The sequence below is a fragment of the Chenopodium quinoa genome, unplaced genomic scaffold, assembly GCF_001683475.1.
Source record: "Chenopodium quinoa cultivar QQ74 unplaced genomic scaffold, ASM168347v1, whole genome shotgun sequence".
NCBI lineage: Eukaryota > Viridiplantae > Streptophyta > Magnoliopsida > Caryophyllales > Amaranthaceae > Chenopodium > Chenopodium quinoa.
Window position 1 is genome coordinate 81,014 of NW_018744334.1, and position 23,686 is coordinate 104,699.

Consider the following 23,686-nt stretch of genomic DNA (forward strand, 5'->3'; position numbering starts at 1 on the left):
TTTATTACTATCTATCATTTCTCCTAAAACTTCGCATATGAAAAAATGGAGCACGTATTTAAAACAGAGGGAATAATCGCAAATACATAACAAACATAAAAAATAGTTAAATCATATGGAAGAGAGAGAAAAATGGAAAGAGTTGGTCAGATCAAGGGTTTTTTTTTTTTTTTTAAAGAACATCAAGGGGTATATTTGTTCACGCATGCGTGAAATTACTTATGCATCCCTTGTTAAGTACCAGCAAATACATTATACTATTTTACTCCCTTTAAAATGCCACGCTATGGTCTATCTGTATTAGTAATGGATAAATAATTAAATATGATTGGTATCCATAGTATGATATCCAAGATTTCCCTGTGTAAGATGCCACTAAATCTTAAGATTAAGGGTGACAGAAGTGCTTGAATATATAAAAGTAAGATTGAAAGACACCAACAGTGTTGCTATAACGAGCAAAATTGAATACTTTGTATAAAAATTATATTTCGAGTAATAAAGAAAAGGATCGGTTAAGAGAAACTCTTGAATCCTGTTATGAAGCCTATATAAAAGGAGACCTAAAACTCTAGCAGCTGAAAACCTATCTCAAAATCAAGAGCAATATGATGTTCCCAGGAAGTAATTTAGCACGTTCTTGATGATTTTGCTGATGGACTGTCTCACTATTTCACTGTAATTATTAACATCCTTGAGGTTGAAGGATTGCGCATTAGAAATGCACTTCAGTGTAGTTATCTATTCCAAGACAGCAAACAACCAAACAGAAAATCAGGCTTCAAAATTGCAGCTAGCAGAAGCTAACAACCCTTGGCAACTCCATTCACTGCACCATTTTCAGACACCCCTAGTTTGGAAATCTTCGCACATTCCAAACTTTTTGCAAGACCAACATCAGAGAACGTCTTGGCCTCACCACTAGAGTGAACAGACAAGGAAACCTTGCTCAGATCTAAGGCAACCTCTACTAACTTGTTCAGTTGTTCTCCATTGCTTCCGTCTTTATTCTTATCCCCCGTATTCTTCCCTTCCCATACCTGTATTACAAAGGCAGCACGCCTTAAAGATGCACTTTTAAAATAAACTGCACGGTTAACTTAAAAACAAGCTAGTGAAATTGTCAAACCTGCTTATGAAACTGCTGCTGTTTAGCCTTCTTCTCTTGGATAGTCTTCTGACGCACCTCATAGAAGCCAAAGTCATCCAAAATGCAAGTTTTGCTGGTGTGCTCCTTAAATATTTTAAGCATTTGAAGACCTTGCTCCAACTTGATCTAAACCAACCAACAAAGGCTCTTGTCAACAGGCAAAAATAAAAAATTATTACACCATATAGAAAGGGAGAGGGGGAGAGAAAGGGGTGGGTGCGTGGGTGTATGTGTGTGTGTTTGGGGGGGGGGGGGGGATATATGTATGCACTTATGAACTAGAGTATCAGATATACCTCTTGAGTATCTCGACTGTTAGTCACGGGTTTGTTTTCATTGTTTTCAAGAATAATGTTCTTCAACAAGCTGTTAGGCACATCCTTCACCATGTGCCACTTCACTGGGAAATTACCATTCCACTTGTCTTGCTGCCAATACTCAACATTCTTTTGAAAATCAACTGGCCCCACCATTTCTGCTAGGCCAACAAACTGCCCGCTGGTATTAACCTAAACATTGATTTTCAGAAGCATCAGTACATTCGGATTTTCCTGGGAACAGAGTAAACTGCTACAGCTTAAAAGTGAATCAACATCAAGCCATAATGGAGAGTCCAAACTCACCGAAAAAAAAAAGAAACACCGGACAGCCACTAGACTTCTGTTGAGCTTCCTTGTATGCTAAGTCGAGCTTCTTGTTGCCATTTGGGGTGCTGGACCATACACTGTACTTGATACTCTTGTGGACATCATCCTCGCTGTAAGACTTGATGACAAAGAATTTAGCTTCTGTATAACCTTCATTGAAATCAAGACTATTATATTGTTCTCTATCAGGAATCATATTCAAATTTGCCTTCTCATCCTGGCTTCCGCTAGACACATTGCTCTGCCCTCTAACAGCCAACGCAGCAGGAGCAGAGCTCCTTAAGCTCTTAGACCCCTTAGCTCTGGGCCCCCTGTTGAGCTCATTTAAACCATCCATGTTCTCATTGCCATAACCCAAGTAGCCATTGCCTCTTCCTTTGTTCTTGAACTTGCTATCAACAGCAAACCATGCACGACCATTGATACGCGCATCATACCCATCGTTTCCGAAGCCCAGACCTGCTCTTGCACCATTAGTATATTGACCATATAATTTGTTCGGATACATCCTGTTGATATACCCATGAGTTGCCCCCATGCTAGTCATTGGCCTTGGTTGATGAAAAGTCTACAAATTTTAAGAAATTCATTAAGTTATATTCAGATGAACCTTTAGGCATTAAAGTGATTAAAGAGAAATAACCCATACTTCCATATTCATAGTAGCCACAACCAGAATACATGAGGGGAAGTTGAGCATACATTAGATCAATCACTTCATATAGAATCTATTATAATTTGACATTTAGGAGGATGACATAACTATCAATCAATACATCAAGGATTATCTCCATCCGAAAAATTGGCTACGTATACTAATTTGGGACATGCAAAATAGGTGATTAGGTTTTTCCTGAAATTGTAAAAGATGATAATTACAATGAAATTTCTTATAAAATACAGCGTTAGAAAGATAAGTGAGATTACTTCCTCCGTTTTTAAAAAGTTTTGTTTTTGCTTAAACTTATTTCGTGAGGCAATCACCATCCAAATAGGAAGAACTTTAAGAGATGAAGGGATTGGTATACAGGGTATTAATTTAGAGATACCAAGTTGAAACCTTAGATTGACATTAAAAGGTTTGTTTAAAATAATGTACTGATATAGGAATTCAAGTGGGCATAAATGGCAATCTAAAGTAGGAAAAGGAAGTTAAATTGGTTTCAGCAACAAACACAAGAAAGCAAGGAAGGCATAATGTACCATGACACTAGCATGAGGACGCAAATTCTGAGTTGTAGAAGACGGAGGAGGTCCATTAGCATGTGACACCGACGAAGGAAACGAATTGTTAGTAAGAGGCCTTGGGTGACCATCAGCAAAAACAGGGCCATCTAACCAAGGAAGTGGAGACCTTACTCCATCAAATGCAAATCTTGGATCTTGATAACCAGAAGCAGGAAGAGCAGCAGGTTTCCCAAAAGGTGGCACGGTGTATGTAGAGTTGTGATATGCAGGCCTGATACTGGGTCCCTTGGCATTGACATTTGAAACAGCGTTAGAAGGGTCACCAGAGAGAGGAGTCTGTACAGTGGGGGCAGAGGACACCTCAGGTGGTGGTGGGTTAGTAAAAGCTCCAGGAGGGAAATAAGGGGCAGAATATTGATATTGCTGATGTCCAAATAGGTGGGTATCATGAGGCATGGGTGGAACAGGCGAAGTTGCGGGAGAATAGGGAGCATAAGGAGCATAACCAAAGCCATGATACATAAGAGAAGCATTGTCAGCGTAGAGTGCCTGGAAAAAAAAAAAAAAAAAAAAAAAAAAGCAAGTGAGTCAATAGAAGGCTAAGGCTGCAACTAAGCTAACGGAGTTGGAAATCAAAGAGTTAACTCACTGGAGACATCTCAACTCCATCTTGGTTCATATATCTAGAGTAATCATCCCAATCATTACAGCTGCCGTCGTAGCCTAAAAGCCAAAGGCAAATTGTTATAACACAATTCAATGATACAAACAATTCAATTCAGAGATAGAACACAATTTAAAGATACAACCAATTCAATTCAAAGATATAAGCAATTCAATTCAGAGATAGAACACAATTTAAAGATGCAACAAATTCAATTCAAAGATATAACATAATTCAATTCAAAAAGTAGTTACCGCCATAGTAGTAAGGATAAGTGTTGGGAAGATAACACAGGGAAGGATCCATGAAATCAGGCAGCACAGGAGTCACACATCTGTCATTGGACCCACCGTTTGCGTTCGGAGTATCCATTTGGGAGGTAGGAGGCTGGATTGAATTGAATTGTAATACTCAGCTTATTTGATAAACTATTCTGATAATTGAAATGAGTTGAAATGAATTGAAAGGAACCTTTTTGGCGGCCTCGTCCAAATTGGATTGAGCCTGGGAATCCAAAGACAAGTTCTGCAGCAATCCTGCGGCTTCTACATTAGAGTAAAGGAAATCAACAGTTACAAAATACAGATTACAATTAAAAATACCAGACAGATCTGAAATAATAAGTAGAAGAAAGGATACGATCAGCGGAAGGTGCAACAGCTGCCATAGCCAGATCTCGGAAACGCTTAAACCCTAAAATAAAAACTGAAAAAAAAAAAAGGGGTTTATGATTTTGGCAAGGAAGAGAGATAGAAAGAGAGTGACAAGGAAAAGGGGTAATGGGACTCACTCACTCCCAGCCGCCCGGAAAACAACAATTACTCCTTCCGGCTAAATCTCAACGGGCAGACAGAGATACAGATAGAAAGAGCGGCTAAACCCAGGAAAGGGTTTTCTTCTTCAAATTGCTGTGATTCAAATTGCTCCACGGGGTTACGTGCCCCCACCAAATCAACCATTTTAATAAATCTTTATTTGACTGACCCATAATTTTAAGCAATTTAAATAAAATAATAGATGAGAGATAGTATAATATTACATATTTAAATGTAGTTTTTTGTAAAAAAAATTAATTAAAAAAATATAATTTATTAAAATACGGAACGGTATAGTATTATTCATACTTCTTCTATTGATAACTCAAGTGATTATTCCATACTTCCTCCGGATAACTCAATGATTAGAGTTTCTCTTTCGATTTTATGAAATTCTAAAATCTTTATAGTTTATATAGTCTACTTAAATATAATGAATAAATGAGGAAATATATAACTATAAACTAAAGGTTCAAAACTAAAGCAATTAGTAATACAAATGTACAACAACATTAGCGGATTAGTTTTAAATGCCACTAAATTCATTAGTGGTTCAACTATAAAAACAATGCCCAAATGAAATAAAGTCACAACTCAATTCATTCAATTAAAGGTTCTTCTAGATATAGAATTGTTAATGCCATCAAAGGGTTCTATACATCAATACATGAACCTCTATTGATAATAGCTGTTATATTCAAGATAAAGATGTCACCACTAATAGCGATTTAAACTAGCAAAGAATAAAATAAAAATGAAACTAAAAATTGAGCTGGACATTATGCACATAATTAGTTTTTAAACCAACGCATATAAAGAACTAGTTTATCTTGTAGCATTATTCGAGTATATCGCTCAATGGTAGTGGTGGGCCTGGTGGCTGGTGAGGAGATGGTGCTTCAATGGTGGAGAAAGCTTTCCTTCAAAGTTGATAAGCCATTTTCAATTAAGAAATAAGAGTAAGTGGTTCAATGGATGAGACATGAGAGTGAATAGGAGAAGGGCATAATGATCTGTTAAAACAATGTGGGCGGCGGTAGTATGTAAAATGAAGGCAACGTTAACATATCCCAAAATAACAGATTAATCTTTGCAACTCCTTGTCATATAATTCAATTCACGTACTATCAAACACATTTTGTACAACAGATCCCTTCTATTTCACTAAAGAGTGATACATCCAATATTTTCCTCAAGTTCGTGATTGAACTTGACCATTTCTATTTTTTTTTTTTTTTTTTTTTTTTTTGGCAGAGACAATTTCTAAATTTAAAGAAAGGTACATCCAAAATTTTCCTCAAATTACAAAATCTTATTCATGTGACAAATAAATTTTTCTCAAGACACAAAACTCAGCTAAGCCAGAAGCAGCTACCCATGAACAAGCACTTGATGTTCAGACGGGTAATCCTTAATATGACATGACAGACACGTTGGTTCCAGCTCCAGTTCATATTCAAATCTCACTTCTTTATTAATTCTGAACCTTGAGGACAGGGAAAGCAATAACATCCCGAATGCTGGCAGAGTTGGTTAATAGCATCACCAGCCTATCAATTCCTAATCCCTGTCACGATAAACTCCTCTCTGTTAGTTCACAGCTTCACACAATACATAGATAGGTAAAAAAATAAGAAATTAATTGATACTATAAGCTTTACTACCTCCGATTTTTTTTAGTTGCAACTTTGGGGAATTATTTGAGAGATATAAAATATTCCAAAGTTACAACTAAAAAAATCGGAGGTAGTATTAAAATATACATAATTGAAAACAGGCAGGCTCAGCTAATTCAATTATCCTGCTGATGCAAATATAATGTATCTGACCAACAAATCAATCTTATCAGTAAATTTTTGTTGCAGTTAAAATTCATGAAAAGCCACTCAACTAATTAGATCTTGGCTCCGTTGAAAATCAATGAAGCCTTCATGCTAAAGGATCATACACTCAACCAAGTAGATAAACCTAAATATGAGGCACATATGAAATGTATCATGGCATAACTGAATTTTGAATTGAATGCATGTTACTCAGCGCAAATTACAAGAGACTTGGTGGTGCTTTCAAAAGATTTATTCAGACAGCTTATAGCTTTGTAAAACCCATCACAAGTTTGACCAAATCAAACTTCTATGAGTGATTTTGAGTACCTTCATATTAGGTTTATGGGGGGTGCAAATCAAGCTTGGAACTGAAGCTTATTTTGGCGAATATGCCCAATAAACAGAAGCAGCCATCATGTTTTACTTGCAGGTCTTTTAAACCATAAATTCCGTATAAGATACATCAGAGTAAGTATAAAGCAAAAACCAACACTAGAGCTAATTTTCCCAAACAAGAACATTGCCTATACAATGAGGTCAAATAAACTTACACGATCAAATAGCAGTGAACCACCTAGTGCCTAACAAGACAGCAAAGCTCATCTAGACTGGGGACTCCTAATACTACCTAATTTCAGATAGTGACACATGGCCAATAATTTTCAAATGTCTTTAGCACACAAGTAAAAAAGAAAGGACATTTATCCACATAACTTGAGTTTAAGAAGGGTGTCGAGGCTTGGAAAAAAAACCAGCTAGCCTACCCTACGGGAAAAGAATTTCACCTTAAACAAGTATTTATTCATCAATGATGTGCACGGTACAACCAAGGCTTAGGTTTATTTAGAAAATAATCCATCTCAAGCACAATAGAAAGACATGCTTTTTTTTTTTGAAGGCATAGAGAGACATGCTTAACAAGCCAATTATGCTCAATTCTCAAAAGAAGGTGATGCTCATGAGGGTTGATAGCAAGACGCAAAAAGAAATAGAAAAATATACACGAACCATCCCAGAAGCTGGAGGCATTCCATATTCTAGCGCCGTCAGAAAATCCTCATCAAGAGCCACCTCATAGGAGTTATCTTCACTTTTATCACCCTTGTGACCTGCCTCCAATTGCTTCTTCTTATTGTGCTGCCTCACTTGCTCTTCTAGGCGTAACCTCTGTCTCAAGAAAAAAATATGCATATAATAAATAAAAACTAGAAGTTTCAGTAAACTGCAAAAGGAACACAAGTACATGTTGAGAGATATCCCAACATATTTCCGGTAACATGCCACATCTTAATCCACATGTATCTCAAGAACGGCAATATATTTCTTCTAACTGTACAAAAAAGCACAGTTGTGACAAGAATTTCTTAAATTTTAGAATGATAATCTCCAAGCGGCCATTATTAATTCACGATTCTACTTGCATTACATTATTCTTTTCCACATTGTATATTTGTATTAGCATAATTTCATTGGATACAGAAGTAATAAAAAACAGTGGAGACCACTATATCTCCGCCTATGTAACCCCAAAACAACACTCTACCCTGAGACTCTGGCTCAACTTATTGGACATGGGGACTTAGGTCCTGAATTTTGACAACACAAAATAATTTTGTCCACTTTACCTCTGTTTTCATACTTTTCTCCAACTACAAGGGTACAAATAAAGAATTGTATAAATATTTGAATTGCTACCTGATCCATAGGATCTGTTAATTCAGAGAATGCATTTGCTAGCTCCCGGCCACAGATGAACAGTTCAAATCTCTCAGTCAGACCAACAGAGCTGCATCAAATAAAAAGTGTACAAGACAAGTATAAAAATAGATACATCATACCGATATCACAAACAGCCAATATAGTTTAACTGTATATGTCAGTAAATGAAGCAAGATTAAAAATCCTTTAAGAGGTTGATAATCAGGCTCAACGGAAAAAGGTTACTACACAATTAATTTGGTAATTTTCCAATGGGGAGAAAACCCCGTGTGAAGGATTATAAAAATTGCAAATCATGCAAACAACAGAATAAACAATCAAAAATATAAAAAGTGAAGGAACGTGTGGATGAAGGAACTTATAAGGGACCAATTTATGGCCCTGATAGGTAATAAGTGGGTAGCTGATTGCATTGATTGATATGATTACCTTGTAGCATTGCATGTTTTGACTAGCTGATTCCATTAACCTAGGGGTGGCAATTCGGATCCATAGATCGGGTTCGGGTCATACTTGGGGTCGATTTCAGATTATGCTTAGAAAATTATCATAAATAGTGTAAAACTTAATATTATTATTATGAAATAGGAAATTTGCGTCAAATCAGGTCAAGTTCGGGTTGTTCAGGTTCGGTTCAGGTTTCTCTCAGTAACTTTGGGTCGGGTTATCAGGTCGGGTCAAGGATTGTCAGCCCTACATTCACTGATTGAATAAAATTGTTTCGTAAAATAAGCTAATAAGATGTAGTTGTTTTGTTACTTGAAAATGTGCAACGACAAATTAGGACATTGTTATTTGGGTGGGTTGGGATGTAAATCATAGTAACTTTAGGACAAAATTGTTGTTTGGCTAAGATTTCATAATCAACTAATAAAAAAAAAAAAGCTCCACTTTTTTTTGCTTATTACAAATTGATGATTTTAGCTCAATGAACTCATTGAAAATATGTATAAGGATAACATTCCAAACTTCTAGACACCAAATAAAACAAATAAGAAAATCAATAGGAAAAAATTGATAATATAATCCCAACTTTCGCCGGTTCGCTCAAAATAATCCCAACTTTAGATTATTTTTAAATAATCCGAACTTTAAGGGTTCATTTGCTCAAAATGATCCCAATCGTTCACCAACTTGTTACAGCAAGTTACGATAACAAGTGTCATCACATGAATGTTAAAAAATTAAAATAAATAAAAATAAAAAAGAAAAAGAAAAAAAAAAAGAAAAACTTTAATAATTAAACAAAAACCCAGCCCCACTCATAACCAACGTTCCCACCACCACCCATGACTTCCCCGGAAACACCCACCTCCGTCTCCGCCTGAAATTCCCCGCGCCGGCGCCTTGACCCTACCTCCGGTGTGCCGGCGTCGGCGCTCCACTCCCGTACCACCTAAATCACCTATTTCAACCCTAAAACCACCATTATTAGAACCTAACGCAAAACCGCCCAATCCACTCCCTTAACAATGCCTATCCCCCCCGCAAAAACCTCTAAACGGCCATCCCCTGCCCTTAAAACTCTAGAGACTAGCGTATTGAGGGTGGGAGAGGGCCGATTAGGGGGTTTGTGCAGTGGGGTTGCGTTTTTTTAGGTGTTTCAGGTATGAGTGAGGAGGTTTTTGGGAAGGTGTTTTGGTAGTTTAGGGGGTATGGGGAGTGGCAGCTTCGAAGTCGGCGTGGGGGAGAAAGGTTCTGGGCGCGGCAGCAGGGTTCTGGGCGCGGCAGCAGTTAAGGGCGGGGTCGAGGTTCTGGCGGTGGGAGGAGGCGGTTGTCGGAAAGTTGGTGGTGGATGGGGTTGTTTTTTTAAAAAAAATATGTAATTTTTTATTCAACTAATCATGTTATGACACGTGTCTTCTTTATCAGGTTACCGGTAACATAGGACTATTTTGCGCGAATAACTATCAAAGTTCAGATATGAGCGAACCGCGAAAGTTGGGATTATTTTTACCAATTTTTCCAAATCAATATGCATACTTTGGATGCCTTATTAATGGTGTTATTAAAATGTAAAAGAAGTTGGATGGTGAATAAATGGTTTAGACTTCAGAATGCTATCTACAATTGTGCACATCCAAAATAAAAATCATGAATCCACCTCTCACAGCCATCATACTAGCCCACCAGGCCACCACTACGCCAGACCCTATTTCTCCTAGTACGACGTGGATTCTGAGGATTTAATTCAAGGTTTATATGATCCTTTAATAAAGCAAATATTCATCGATTCTGACCTACTAGTAAAAGTCAATTACCTTGCAACCTCTAACGCTTTCTACTTTCATCTGAACCTTTAGCAGTTAAATTACTTTTTTTCCCTAGTTTGGCAAACTTTCTTACACAACCAGCACGGATAACAATCTCCTAATTTTCAAACATAAACCACTTATCTCTGCTACTTTGTCTAACACATCCCTAAACTTTCTACACTCTTGCCCACTCTCATTGGTCTCTATTGCTACAAACCATCATTTAGAAACTTGATTATGTAAAATTCTTCTTTAGTTGACAAAAACTGGTGAGTTAAATTTTAAGAGCAAATCGGTTTCTAGCAAATAGCTATAAACAAGTCAAAATTTAAAATTTCCCATGAACTTGGTAATACCTATGTGTGATAAGATACACTATATATATAGGTTACCTTCTGTGTGGTTTAGCTAAAGGAGATACTTCAATGGGATAATCTAGAACAAATGTAGGTTGGAGGAGCTTTGGTTCCACAACTATCTCAAAGACCTGAAGAGAAAACACAAAAGTAATGTTAACAAATAAAGTATTAGTTCATTTACTATGGAAAAGGTCCGCAGACAGAGAACCAATCTAGAGATATTCTACACAAAAATAAAACTAATATCATGACGTCACTTTGCTACCAATTCACAGAAACTGCCTAATGGGAGTTCTGAGGTAAAGATATAAAGCTAACCTCATTAAGAACATGACCAACTGACGGACACTTATCTATAGCAAATTTGTCCTTTTCCTCAAGGTTGCTTCCAAGTGTTTTCATAGTAATTTCCTTAGCAGCTTCAAGTTCATCATCAAACATGTTAAAGTCAATTCCAGAGGCTTCTTTAACAAGATTGTGCATGGTCTCCCTCCTCCAAGGCCGTTCTAAAGATATAGTTGTTCCCTAAATCAAGGCCACTGCTTTCGATCAGATAAATAATATTATGTTTAAAATAATCAATTGAATCTAACAAATATGAAACAAGCGAGAAAATATCGAACAATAATTCTAGGGTTTTTAAGTTTTTTTAATGAGAAAAAAACTTATGTTAATGGGGGTGCCAACTCCCAAGTTGTGTTACCCACATACAAAAGAGAGAGAAGTAATTCCAGAGGAAGGGTTTAGCTTAGTACACTCAGAGCAAAAAATTAATAAATGATTTTTTTGTGCAAAACGTTGGTTTAGCATGATTTTAAGCAGCTACTAGGGCAAAATTAGAAATTCAAACCATTTGTTACGACATTTTTTACCCAAAAATGATTGAAACTTGGTGCTTTAAACAAAATACATAAACCTTCCATGGCATCAATCAAATGTGACTCTCCTTTCTATTTGGACTGTCCTGGAGCATTGACCTTTTAAATTATTAAATGCAAACTCATCAAAATCAGCTTTATATATTTCTACCCACTTTTCATTTTGAGGGGTTTTTGGGTCTGCCCGCTTCAATTTACTCAATTTTTAGCAAACTCCTTTCACCAACTCCCATCAACTTTATATATATATATATCTACAGCTCCCTCTATTTCAATTTGTTCTACCAATTTTTATTTTGAAGATATTTTAGTTCTGCTTGCTACTACGTTACTCTATTAAGACAGATGATAATAAGGTAGGACGAAAAAATGGAGTATAATAATCAGACAGTTGAAACAAAAATAACAACTGTTGCAAGATATTAAGACAAAGAGTTGCTATCTAAAGTAAAATTAAGTTTCCATAATCCCGTTGTTTCATCATTTCCCATAACAAATTCTATATATATGGAGTATCTAATATGGCTTCATTATAATTCTATAGTTTGCATAATCTGACTCAGTGACTCTTATTTGAAAAGGAAAAAGAAAGAGGACATCTGGCAATCTAGCATCAAGCATGTTGACAAATACAAGTGTTAACACCTGCATATAGAATTTGTGTGCACACACACGCACGCATTTTTTACCTGATACTCTATCGTAAGCTTTCCTTGGGCTACAAGAGCACATCGGGTAACGATTTCTTCTACCATGACCATCATGCTATCATAGTCTGAATATGCTTCATACAACTGAAAATTAAGCAAGTTAATTCATTATTAAAATATGACCGTTTCTTACAAAGTAGCAACAATAACCTGCTCAGGGCTTAATGGAAAGGCAAAGCAGGACAAGATGGAGGAAAACATAAAAGTTTGATTTAAGTTTACAACCTCTATAGTGGTGAATTCGGGATTGTGACGCGTCGAAAGACCTTCATTTCTGAATATTCTTCCAATTTCATACACCTTTTCAAAGCCCCCAACCTGCTCATCAAAGCCAAAGGCGAATTGAGAAGATTGTAACCACAAAAACGAAAGAGATGATGGCAATAGGGCTACTTGTAGCAAGAGTTTGTAAAAGCTAAGTATCATTAAGAGCATCAACCTAAGCCTCCTATTGGGCTCACTTATTCTAGAAGGAGCTCAAGGAATAAGATAGAGAGTGTGTAGCTGATATGATAGGGTAGAAGAAAGTACGGTAGAAGAAATATAAAAAATTAACTTAATAATCGGGATTGGTGGAACGCGAGTAACAAGTGCTACTGATATAATAATAGAGAAAAGCTAGTAATGAAGAACTATACAAAGAGTAGTCAGAGGTATAATTTGTGAGAGGAAAACCACCTTTCAAAGAGAGGTTAGTTTGTATAAATTTCCAACACTAATTAAACATACCCTAAATTCATCTATTCTTCATAATCATTTTAAATTGTTGAGAAACTTACTTGACATTTAGCACATTGACTAAGATTGAAATTGCAGTAATTATAAGACATACATTACTTTAGCACAGTCAAGAGAATACAGTTACTAGCACTTTGTTTAGTTACTGAAAGAAGATACCCAGAAGCCATATGAAAAAGCATAGTAAGTCTCACCAGCATCCTCTTCAAGTGAAGTTCGGTAGCTATTCTCAGATATAAATCCCTTTCCAGTGAATTATGGAATGTAACAAACGGTCTTGCCTCTGCTCCACCAGCTGCTCCCTAGTTGATAAATAAGTGGGTATCAATATATATATATATATATATATATATATATATATATATTTGGTATGGTCTGAAATTTCCAATCTAGTCTGGTGCTCTGGTGTGTGATTTTTTTTTTCTTTTTACCTGGCCAGAATCATTATCTTTAAAAATTCAGTCTGCTATGTCTATTTTATATCATCTAGCCTGGTTTGAATCTGTATGGTTTAGACGGATGTTAACAAGAATCAGTAATAACTTTGATAAGTAATAAGAATAAGTTGAAGAGAACAAAAGGTTGGGTGATACTTGTGCAGGAAGCATTTATAGTACCTTCATTCAAAAAGAATCTTCACTACTGCACATATCCCAATTTACCATATTATTTAAAGAACAGAAACTATGACACCAACATCGTTAGAGCGGTTCCTGAGATGGTAGCTACTGATCTATAATCAAATTGAGATAGAAATTAAAGTACAAGTTGTAAGTATCGAGATAGGAGTTGAAATACTAATATCGGAGACGAAAACTGAGAGATCCATCTACCATCCATTTAACACCTGATTGCATTTAGTTGCACCATACCATGCATACGAACCAAATGGTAAAACATGAAAGCTGGAATCGATTGTAAGTCCCACCCATAAGAGTCACTAAGTAACTATATCAACATTCTACCATGCCTACACTGTTTCATGACTTTGTATTACACAGTAGTAACTTGTAACAGAAACCACAGACCTGTAGTACTGGAGTTTCAACTTCAACAAAGCCCAATGATTCCACAGTCTTCCGAATCTCTGAGATGATCTACTGAAATAAAAAAAAAATTAGCAGATAATTCATAGGCCCAAGAAATGCACTTGTAAAAGTTAACATCAATTATATTGGGGCATTAAAGAGAATGGATGAGCCAATAACTGATCAATCAGATGACATGCATGAATAACTGCCTGGTGACGGCAGACATTAAGAACCTTTTATGCTTGGTAGAGATGATAATGATTACCTCCAGCCCCAAATAAAAGGGCATGAATCAAGGAGGGTCATCCCAAAAATGATAGAAGAAGCACGAAGAACTCACCTTTGCTCTCTTTCTAAAAACATCGGCAACTTCAGGATTTGCAATCATGTCAACATACCTGGATAACAAGTACAGCATCAGGATGGATAGCAGGAAGAAGGCAAAAGAGAGAAGTTATATATGGAAGTTTAACTTGCCGTTGACGGTAGCGCTTATCCACATCCGTGAGGCCATGGTATTTGTCTGGCAGTGGAAGCAAAGATTTTGTAAGGATAGCAAATGAGGTGACACGAACAGAGAGCTCCCCTGCAATTTCAAGAATTCCTCGGGTAAACATATGAATTGCAAACAATAATGACATTGAAATTAATAAAAGGAGGATGAAGCTTTAGACCTTTTTCAGTTCTTTTCAAGGTGCCAGTTGCACCAAGTATATCGCCAATATCAACAAGTGATTTTAAACGATCAAACTCAAGTTGAGAAAGCTTATCCTTTTCACAGTAAAGCTGAAACAAGATGAGGGCTAATATGAGTATGCAAAGCATTGTCGATTCATAATGAGAGAATAAAGAAGAAGACCTGGATAGTTCCGGAATCATCACGCAATGTGAGAAAGGCGAGCTTCCCAAAAGCACGGCGGCCCATAATTCTGCCGGCGACAGAGACGTAATCATGAGCAGCCTCCTCGCCACTGGAAAGATGCTCATAATCAAGCTGAAGTTGGCTTGCTGAATGACTCCTATCCCATTTGTAGGCGTAAGGCTCGCACCCTTTGCTCCTCAATTCTTCTACCTATAATATAATACACTGTAATATAATGCTTCAATGGTTATAGATAAATTAATGCATTGAGGAATCAAGATATATGCATATAAAAACCTTTTTAATGCTCAATTTGATCAACGAATGAATGCATTGATAAATCAGATATATAAATTACTTTATAACAGACCTTTTTAATGCTCAATTTTATAAGAAACTTTTTTAATGCTCAATTTGATGAACGAATGAATGCATTGATGAATCAATAGATTTAAACTACTGTATAAGAAACCTTTTTAATGCGGAGTGAGCGCACGGCTTCCTTGTCGGAGGTAGAAGATGGCGACTGTTTGCGGCTGGTGGTACTGGAGGCGCAGCTCACAAAACGTCGGGGTTTCCACCGCGGAAACAACCACAAATTAGAATTCAAGTTCAGCTGCAGGATTTGCTTCAACTGTTGCGATGATTGACTCCATATCTTCACTCCCTCCATCATCGTCGTCGTTTTCTTCCCCGCCTCTCTCTCTCTCTCCTCTGCTACTTCCACAGATTTTATCTTCCTTACCACAACTACACCACACTATAACCCAATCTAAATTAACCCTATGGGCCTGGAACTGATCCTGGGCCTTTATAATATGTGGGCTATTAAGGAAGGACCTTTATAGAGGTCGATTTTGTGAATAAGGAGCACAAAATTTGTGAGATTGAACCTTAAAAGTTGTGTGAGGTTGTGAAGAAGAATTTTGGTTGGTTTTCCGGCTAGTCAATGCGTGATTTCGGCATTGACTATCATGTTCCTAACACATGACTTAAATTAAAAAATAAAAAAAATAATAATAAAAAAGAAGACACTTTATTACTTTTTTTTAATATATTTTCCTCCATTTCAAACAATCACGTGCTAGGCACATGAGGAGAAACGTGCGAAAAATAGTAGTTAGAGATCTTTTTTCAATGGCATATGCTAGGCACGTAAAAGTCAACACTAGAATTAGGTGTTGACTAGCCGGAAAACCAACTATGTCCTCTCTTCAAAACCTCACACAACTTATAAGTTTTTTTTTTTTTTACACAAACTTATAAGTTCCTTTCTCACAACTTTTATCTTAAAAGATCATTTTTCACAAAATCGGTCTCATAAAAGGTTCTTATTCACAAATTTCTAGATTTCTTATCATCCTCCTCCTTCCCAAACAAAATTCCTCTCTATTTCAGACCTCTGAAAACCATGGTTACGGTGCCCAACGCCACCCAACCTTATGTCCTAGCCTTTGCCCTATATTTGAATTATGCTCAACCAACTGCTAATAATTATGGTTGCCAAGGTTCCTAAACACAAGTACACAACCACCTCCCTTCACATCCTCCTTCATGTCCACTGCTCCAACATTTAATCAATCAAATGCAACAAGCCAAGACCAACAAAATTACAAGCTCCACAAAAATTTAAACACTCAACTAAGAACATCCAAGATCAGCTATTTCCCATACCAAAATCAAATTTAACCCAAAAAATATTATGACATAGAAACAATGCTAATTATCTCCAATTTCAGTGCACCCTTCACCCCCAAAATCTCCAAAATAACAAAATCCCATTAAACTTCAAATCATTTTCAAAGAGCTCGAGGTGGACTAGTATTGGGTTAAAATCTGCTCTTTTTTTTAATAATTAAACGAAGGAATCTTGATCAAGTTTGGGGAGGGTGTCGTGGGCTTGGGTTGGGTTGGGCGTGGTGGGGGCGAAGGTGGTGTTAGGATGGGGCTGAGGTACAAAGCAGATAATTTAACAGAAGCAGTCAAGAAGGGGGAAGAGGGGAGTAAATTGTGAATTAAAAAATAGAAAAATTTTAAATTATCACCCAAAAATATAACCATTTTCGAACTAACCACCCGTTTAATTTTTTATTTTAAATTACCACTCCTTAAATTAAACAAATGCTCAGATTACCACCCATTTCAAAAATCTTGTGGCCCCCTTCCCGTCCGTATGTCCCACCTAACGCCTATAAACCAATAACCAAAACCAAAAAAAAAAAAAAAAAAAAAAAAAAAAAAAAAAAAAAAAAAAAATAAAAAACCAATAAACAAAACCAAATTAAATGATACAAGCTGGAAACATTAAGGCCCTTATTCAAAACCCAACAAAAGTAGTAAATAAATAAAACCAGAGTTTAAATAAATTCAAACTTATGAAAAGAAATAAACTGCGAATAATAACCAACTCTCCACTCAAAATCCCACAACCCTGATGCGAATGCTGCATGTGTAAGAACCTGTAGTTAATCTGCTCCCCAATATTACAAGTGTAAAAATTGGATCGTCACGGGGTCATTGAAAGGCGAAGGCCATGACCAAAGAAAGACACACACAAAAGCACGCAATCAGTAAAGCTGAGTACATACAAGCTGCAAAACATAAAAGAAATCCCTAACATGCTACTAATAGTCAATCATCACACATCATTAGTTTATAGACTCGACAAATGACTCAACTATTTATATTACTAAGACTCCATTAATTAATAATAGGTAAATCATTATTTTTATTCATTGGATTACGCAATAGACAAGGTTATCCAACTCATGCTCCATTTGGAACATCAATAAAAGAAAAACCCCATGCCTCCTTTCGGAAAATTCAATAAACATCCAACGACCATGGGCGCGACTTCGTGACCGTAGTTAGTATGAGATCTCACCTAACTCCTAGTTTTAAAAAAAATAATATTTGAAATAGGAGACTCGTAGATCAGACGACCTCGATAAAATTACACGACTAATACCCCATGTACCCCAACCCCTGATTGTCATTACTCCAGATGTGCACCAATCCAGAGTTTTATTGCTCATCTATCTTGCATTTTACGTGATTTACATGTTTAGACTTAGTGATGACTCATATGCATAACAATACAAACATTCTAAACACAATTCAATCAAACAAGGCAAGTTTTCAATTTCAATTTTTGATTTATTAGTGACAAACAACACTTATTATTAATTCCCTTACTACCTCGGTGTATAAACACCATGAGTGCATAAGGCACCCCAAAACCTTAACCTCGTCTTATAAGACTTGAATTCTTCCTTTACTCATCCTGTTTGCATAATCATGAATGAGTAACTGGTAGGCCGTCGTCGAGCCTACCAAAGATAATAATTCCTATCTTGGTCTCACTAACAATAGTAAGGGTAAGAAAGGGTCGAACCCAAGAGAGGCGTTGAATCAACCACCGAGTACTACCGTTTAAATAAGCTAAACGAATTCTAAATTGGGTTGGTTTTTAGTAACTTCTTCTAACACAATTCAACTAAGCTAAGAGGAGGTTAACAATATTAAGAGGAATCTAGGGCTTGGGTTATACCACTCAACTTCATCACAAATCACAATTAGCATGCAACAATCAAGGTAAATTAATGGGATAAATTAGGGGAAGTCATCTAAAGCACCCAACTACTCTCTCAAGCTAGAGGGATTACTTGAATCATGAATACGACCTACTCTCGTGGTTACATAGCATAAAACAAGTGTTAAAGCATAATCACGATGACATAAACATTCCCTTGACCGGTAATCCCTATTCTCATGGCATTTCGGGTCAATCAAGCATAAGGGAGCTAACTCAAGTTCATCTCTCGATCCTTCGTTGAGAAAGCTTGGATAAATAGTTCTAGCAATGGCCATATACAAGAACTAAGCAATTAAACCACTTAAGCTCAACTAATTAACATCCCACAACAACCAAATTAGCACATGCAACAAGTAATTAGTGACTACATTGAGGGTTTTGCCCAAACCCTAGAATTTAGACTACTCACAATCCATGGGGGTTAAAGCAATTAAAGATTTCAAGCAATTCATGAACAAATTCAAACTAAGGATTAAGCTAATTAACAATCCAAAACATGCAAGAACTAGCAAATAATTAACAACAAAGTAAAGAGAAGTAGAAAAGATGAGTAAGAAATGGTTACTATGAAGCTTCAAGGTGAGCAACAATGGTGGATTTTGTCTTCTACAATGATTGAATTTGAATAATTCCAAGCTAATAATTGAGAACTAACTAATGATTTGAGAATTTAATGTTCTAAGACTACAAACTAAGAGAAAAGCTCTGAAAAACTGCCTCCCCCCCCTTCTCTTTTTACAAATGAGCTCTAAAGGGGGATTTATATGACCCCCAAATAAAAAGGACGGAGAAAACAAGGAAGGAGTTCGACTGCAGGTCTGCACGGACGTGCCAGATTTGGCACGGACGTGCAAGGCTAAGCACGGCCGTGCCAAGTTTGGCACGGACGTGCAGAGGGGGCAGAATTGAGGCAGAACGTACTGCTAAGAATCGAGCAGTTCCGCACGGACGTGCAGATATTGGCACGGACGTGCAGCTACATCTGCACGGACGTGCTTAATTTGGCACGTCCATGCAGGCCTTGGCAGAATGTTCTGAGTTTCTGGAGCACTTCTGCACGGACGTGCAAAGTCTGGCACGGCCGTGCACCCTCTTCTGCACGGACGTGCCAGATTAAGCACGGCCGTGCAGGCCTTGGCAGCTTGCTGAAGCTTTCTGGAACCTCCTGCACGGACATGCAAGGTCTGGCACGGCCGTGCAGGGTCTTCTAAAACCCCTTTTTTCATCTTTTCTTCTATAATGCTCCTTTCCTTGGCTTCTTTCATCCATCTTCTTGCTTCTAACCTCGGCTTTGTATCCATGGGCTCCATTTGGTCGTTCTTTTGAACCTAGAATCTCAACAAAAAACACCAACAACCCGTGAAGCATAGGATACACAAAAATTGCATAATAATAGAGTAAAAATGAACCAAAACGCAATTTATATCAAGTAAACTAGGTTCAAAACACCCTAAAATCGTATCAAATAGCAAGTTATCAAATCCCCCCAAGCTAAGCTTTTGCTCGTCCTCGAGCAAAACAAAAATGTCAAACCAAAGGAGGAAAACAAATTGCTAATCATCAATCCAAGGAGAGGCAACAAGGGGGAAGCATACATAAACAAATCCGCATGGTGACAACCATCATCACTTTTAGCACAAGTGAGAAGCAATTTAAACCTCTATGTCGCCTTAGAGGACGAGTTTTTATCTCGTGAGGGTTTCCAATGAGTTTGCCCCACAACTCACGCAGACCACAACAAAACTATCAAACTACACAAGTTCCGATGTTATTATCACCCAAGTCAACTCATCGAGATATGAATCGCAAGCAAGACAAATGAGCGACTTTCAAGAATTACCAATCATACAAATGTGCACATGAGTTGGGGGTAAAGAGGAGGACTAAGCAAGATTGCACTAGGATACTTCTTTAGACCTTTTACTAGTTCATTAGAGCACACCTAGATATTCCAAAGTTTCAACAAGCCCTTTTTCGGTTATAAAATCTCAAAATGCTAGTCCACCTCCCAAAATGCACACCCAAGGCCCCTTAATTACACTCTAACTCGGGAATTTCACAAGAAACAATAAGCAACAAATTCGACAATGTGTGGGAGGCATCCACAAGTTGACCTCTAAAGAAAAGAAGATTTTGATAATTTTCGAGAGTCTCCCTTTTTAATCATTGTTCTATGCTCTTCTTTTCTTCTTTTTTTTTTTTTTCAACTTTCAATGCTCTCGCCTCTTTTAACTGTGAGCGGCTCTTTCTTTTATTAAGAACATGTGACTTATTATGCCACTTATTACACATGATACAAATATAACCAATTCCCTAATAGAGTTTCATTTCGGGGAGGAAAGGAGGCACATTAAGGGCACAAGGGACCGCAATTCAATTCAAACATATCCTACTTGAGCGAATTAGACAATATCCTATACTGGGTGTGCAATTGAGCATTCATTGACTTTCATTTCATATACACTAATGCAATCAAGATTAATAGACCTATAAATGACCCCATCTCTTGCATACACCCTTCTAAGAGAACTAGTACTCATCGCTCAAGAGTCAAGCAAGAAAAACATATAAGCATTGTCATTTGAGTCTCAACCTTGGGAATATTTTTTTCTTTTCATTTTTTCAATTTTTTCATCATTTTTTTTTTTTTTTTTTGAAGAGAAAGCGAAAATATTCACATTACTAACTAGAGAGGGAACACTAATATTCACATGACAAGAGGTTTGGATTTCAAGGAAGCTAAATTGGATTAAGGGCCTTGGATATTAGGGAAATGAAACAACCAAAACAAACGCAACCAAACAAACCAACATGTCAAGAAGGCATGCAAATGACTCCCCCCAAGTTATCATAAACATTGTCCTCAATGTTAAGCAATAAAAGCTCATAAAAAAAAAAGGAGAAAGAAGACTAACTCAAGGATCGGGTCTTCTTCGACGCTTGAACCTCCTTGGTACCTTTGTTCCTGTTGGTTGTTGTTGGAAGACATGTACTTTGTGCTGTTTTTTTTTTTTCTTTTGTTTTTTTCTTTTCTTCTTTTTTTTTTTAAGTTAATCCACTACAAAAGTATTCGGGTTGCCTCCCGGAAGCGCTTCTTTAACGTCACTAGCTTGACGACATTGCGCTATCCAAAATTAGGGAGGGTCAAGGCACACCTTTTTTGACCCATCTCATTGTTCCCACACACTTGCCATTTTCCTTAGGCAAAATAATCACATTGCTATCATCACTAGAAATGCAACCAAACATATTGTCTATCAACTTGATCTTGTTTTTCTTTTTCTTCTTGGCCCTCTCTTGCTTTTTCACCTCCGGAGCATGAGTCGATTCATCTTGTGACTCCTCCATGTCTTCTTTCAAAATATTAACCAAAACATCAACCCGATGAACTTGTTTAACCATGGGGTCATTCAACGTTTCCGGAAATGAGAAAGAGATTCTTTCATGCCCAACATGTAAGGTAAGCCGCCCTTGTTTCATGTCAATATTAACACCCGCGGTTTTCAAAAAGGGCCTACCCAATATGAGAGGAATTTTTGAAATCCTCATCCATCTCCATGATTACAAAATCACAAGGTACAAGAACCTTCCCCACTTGAATTGGGATGTCCTTCAAGACTCCCAATGGGACTTTAACCGAGCGGTCGGCTAGTTGGATTGACATTTTGGTGGGGCTAATCTCCCCAAGATTTAATCTTTTTTGCCATAGAGAGAGGCATAAGGCTAACACTAGCCCCAAGATCACACAAAGCATTTGTTGATTCAAGATCTCCAACCTTAACTGGTATAGCAAAACTACCGGGGTCACCAAACTTCTCGGGAAGCTCATTTTGAGGAATAGCACTTATCTCCGTTGGAAGAGAGATAGAATCACTCTCCTCAAGCCTACTCTTGTTAGAAAGAATATTTTTCAAAAACTTTGCATATGTAGGCATTTGAGACAAAGCATGGAGAAGTGGAATGTTTGATTGAAGTCCTTCCATTTCATCAAGGAACTTAGAAAGTTTCTCATTTAGCTTCTTCTCTATCATTCTATGAGGGAATGGAATATGAGGCTCATATGCTCTCAATGGAGCTTGACTCTTCACTTCTCCCTCATCTCTCTTTGAGGCACCCTCATCACTCATTTTTGACCTTCCTCTCGCCTCCTCACTCACTTCATTTTCAAACTCACTTTCATCTACCCAACTATCTCCCTCATCTCCCTTTTTGGCAACATTTTCTCTCATAATTGGAGTTTCATACCCCCCTTCCATAATCAAGGTGATTGATTTCGCTTGCTCTTTTGGATTCATTACCGTTGTGCTTGGAAATTGACCACCGGGGTTAGAGGTGCACCCAACTTGTTGTGCAATTTGAGATAATTGACTTTCAATCATCTTATTGTGTGCTTGGAGTTGTTGAATTGAGCTACTAACTTCCCCATTGATCTTGATTTGTTGGGTCATGAAGGTTTCCAAAACGGATTCAATGTTGGATTTTGGAGGAGGAGGGGCTTGATTGTATTGGGGTCTTTGTTGGACATTGTCTCTTTGATTGGGGTGGCGATAGGGAGCTTGTTGTTGTGGAGGGGGTTGATTGTAAGGAGGAGCTTGGTTGTAATTGTTTTGAGGAGGGGGAGCTTGATTGGGTTGTTTCCACCCAAAATTTGGATGTTGTTTCCAACCTTGGTTAAAAGTTTGGGAGTAAGGATCATTCCTACCAAGTGAAGCCACATGCTCCGTTGTAGTGTTGCAATAGGATGCCAAGTGGTCATTTCCTCCACAAGTCTCACAAGACATGACTTGTGGGGAGGAGCTACCGGGCACATTGTTCACTTGATCTAGCTTTCGAGCTAACATATCAACCTTTGAGGCAATAAGATCTATTGCTTCAAGATCATGCTTACCGCCCTTCTTGGGTTGACCTTGCCTTTTATCACCTCCATAAGCATAATGCTTAGCCACTTCCTCAATCATTTTGTAGGCCTCGTCAACCGATAGCTTTTTAAGGCTACCTCCGGCTCCCGAATCAAGGTTGGCCCTTGAGGTAGGAGTAAGACCATCATAGAAGCTTTGCACTATGATCCATGAGGTGAAACCGTGGTGAGGGCATGCTCTAGTATAATCTTTGAACCGCTCCCATGCTTCACTCAAAGTTTCATCAACCTCTTGGTTGAAGTTTGTGATCTTCCGTCTTAATTCAGCGGTTTTCTTGGGAGGGCAATACTTCCCAAGAAAAGCTCTAGTCACCTCATCCCAAGTACTTCA

At 37.5% G+C, this 23,686-nt stretch overlaps 2 protein-coding genes across 3 annotated transcripts; both read right to left on the reverse strand.

Annotated features, from left to right (window-relative positions):
- Positions 1-427: 427 nt before the first annotated feature.
- Positions 428-4,590, reverse strand: LOC110696260. The gene is made up of 10 exons (XM_021873543.1): positions 4,440-4,590; positions 4,289-4,354; positions 4,121-4,194; positions 3,904-4,036; positions 3,635-3,708; positions 3,001-3,534; positions 1,776-2,365; positions 1,447-1,660; positions 1,130-1,276; positions 428-1,040 (listed from the first exon to the last, which is right to left on the reverse strand). The coding sequence occupies exons 2-10, from the start codon at positions 4,314-4,316 to the stop codon at positions 804-806; spliced, it is 2,031 nt and encodes a 676-aa protein (XP_021729235.1). The 5' UTR covers positions 4,317-4,354; positions 4,440-4,590; the 3' UTR covers positions 428-803.
- Positions 4,591-5,508: 918 nt separating this feature from the next.
- Positions 5,509-15,580, reverse strand: LOC110696261 (lysine--tRNA ligase, chloroplastic/mitochondrial-like). Of its 2 annotated transcripts, XM_021873544.1 has the most exons (14): positions 15,315-15,580; positions 14,840-15,052; positions 14,655-14,766; positions 14,458-14,566; positions 14,321-14,378; positions 13,978-14,046; positions 13,144-13,251; positions 12,437-12,529; positions 12,191-12,295; positions 10,942-11,148; positions 10,657-10,751; positions 7,986-8,076; positions 7,299-7,457; positions 5,509-6,031 (listed from the first exon to the last, which is right to left on the reverse strand). In XM_021873544.1, exons 1-14 carry the CDS (start codon positions 15,516-15,518, stop codon positions 5,939-5,941), a joined length of 1,716 nt encoding a protein of 571 aa, XP_021729236.1. In that variant the 5' UTR covers positions 15,519-15,580; the 3' UTR covers positions 5,509-5,938. The 2 variants fall into 2 exon arrangements, with proteins under 2 accessions (XP_021729236.1, XP_021729237.1); XM_021873545.1 differs by lacking the exon at positions 13,144-13,251.
- Between the last annotated feature and the right edge of the window lie 8,106 nt (positions 15,581-23,686).

Coding starts and splice junctions, on each gene's coding strand:
- LOC110696261 (XM_021873544.1), bottom strand. CDS start 15,518: ATGATGGAGGGAGTGAAGATATGGAGTCAATCATCGCAACAGTTGAAG. Junction 10,752..10,941: donor TTGGTCATGTTCTTAATGAG/GTTAGCTTTATA, acceptor TTTTCTCTTCAG/GTCTTTGAGATAGTTGTGGA. Junction 8,077..10,656: donor TTAGCTAAACCACACAGAAG/GTAACCTATATA, acceptor TATTTGATGCAG/CTCTGTTGGTCTGACTGAGA.
- LOC110696260 (XM_021873543.1), bottom strand. CDS start 4,316: ATGGCAGCTGTTGCACCTTCCGCTGATC. Junction 3,535..3,634: donor ATGGAGTTGAGATGTCTCCA/GTGAGTTAACTC, acceptor TTTTTTTTCCAG/GCACTCTACGCTGACAATGC. Junction 1,277..1,446: donor ACAGTCGAGATACTCAAGAG/GTATATCTGATA, acceptor TGGTTGGTTTAG/ATCAAGTTGGAGCAAGGTCT.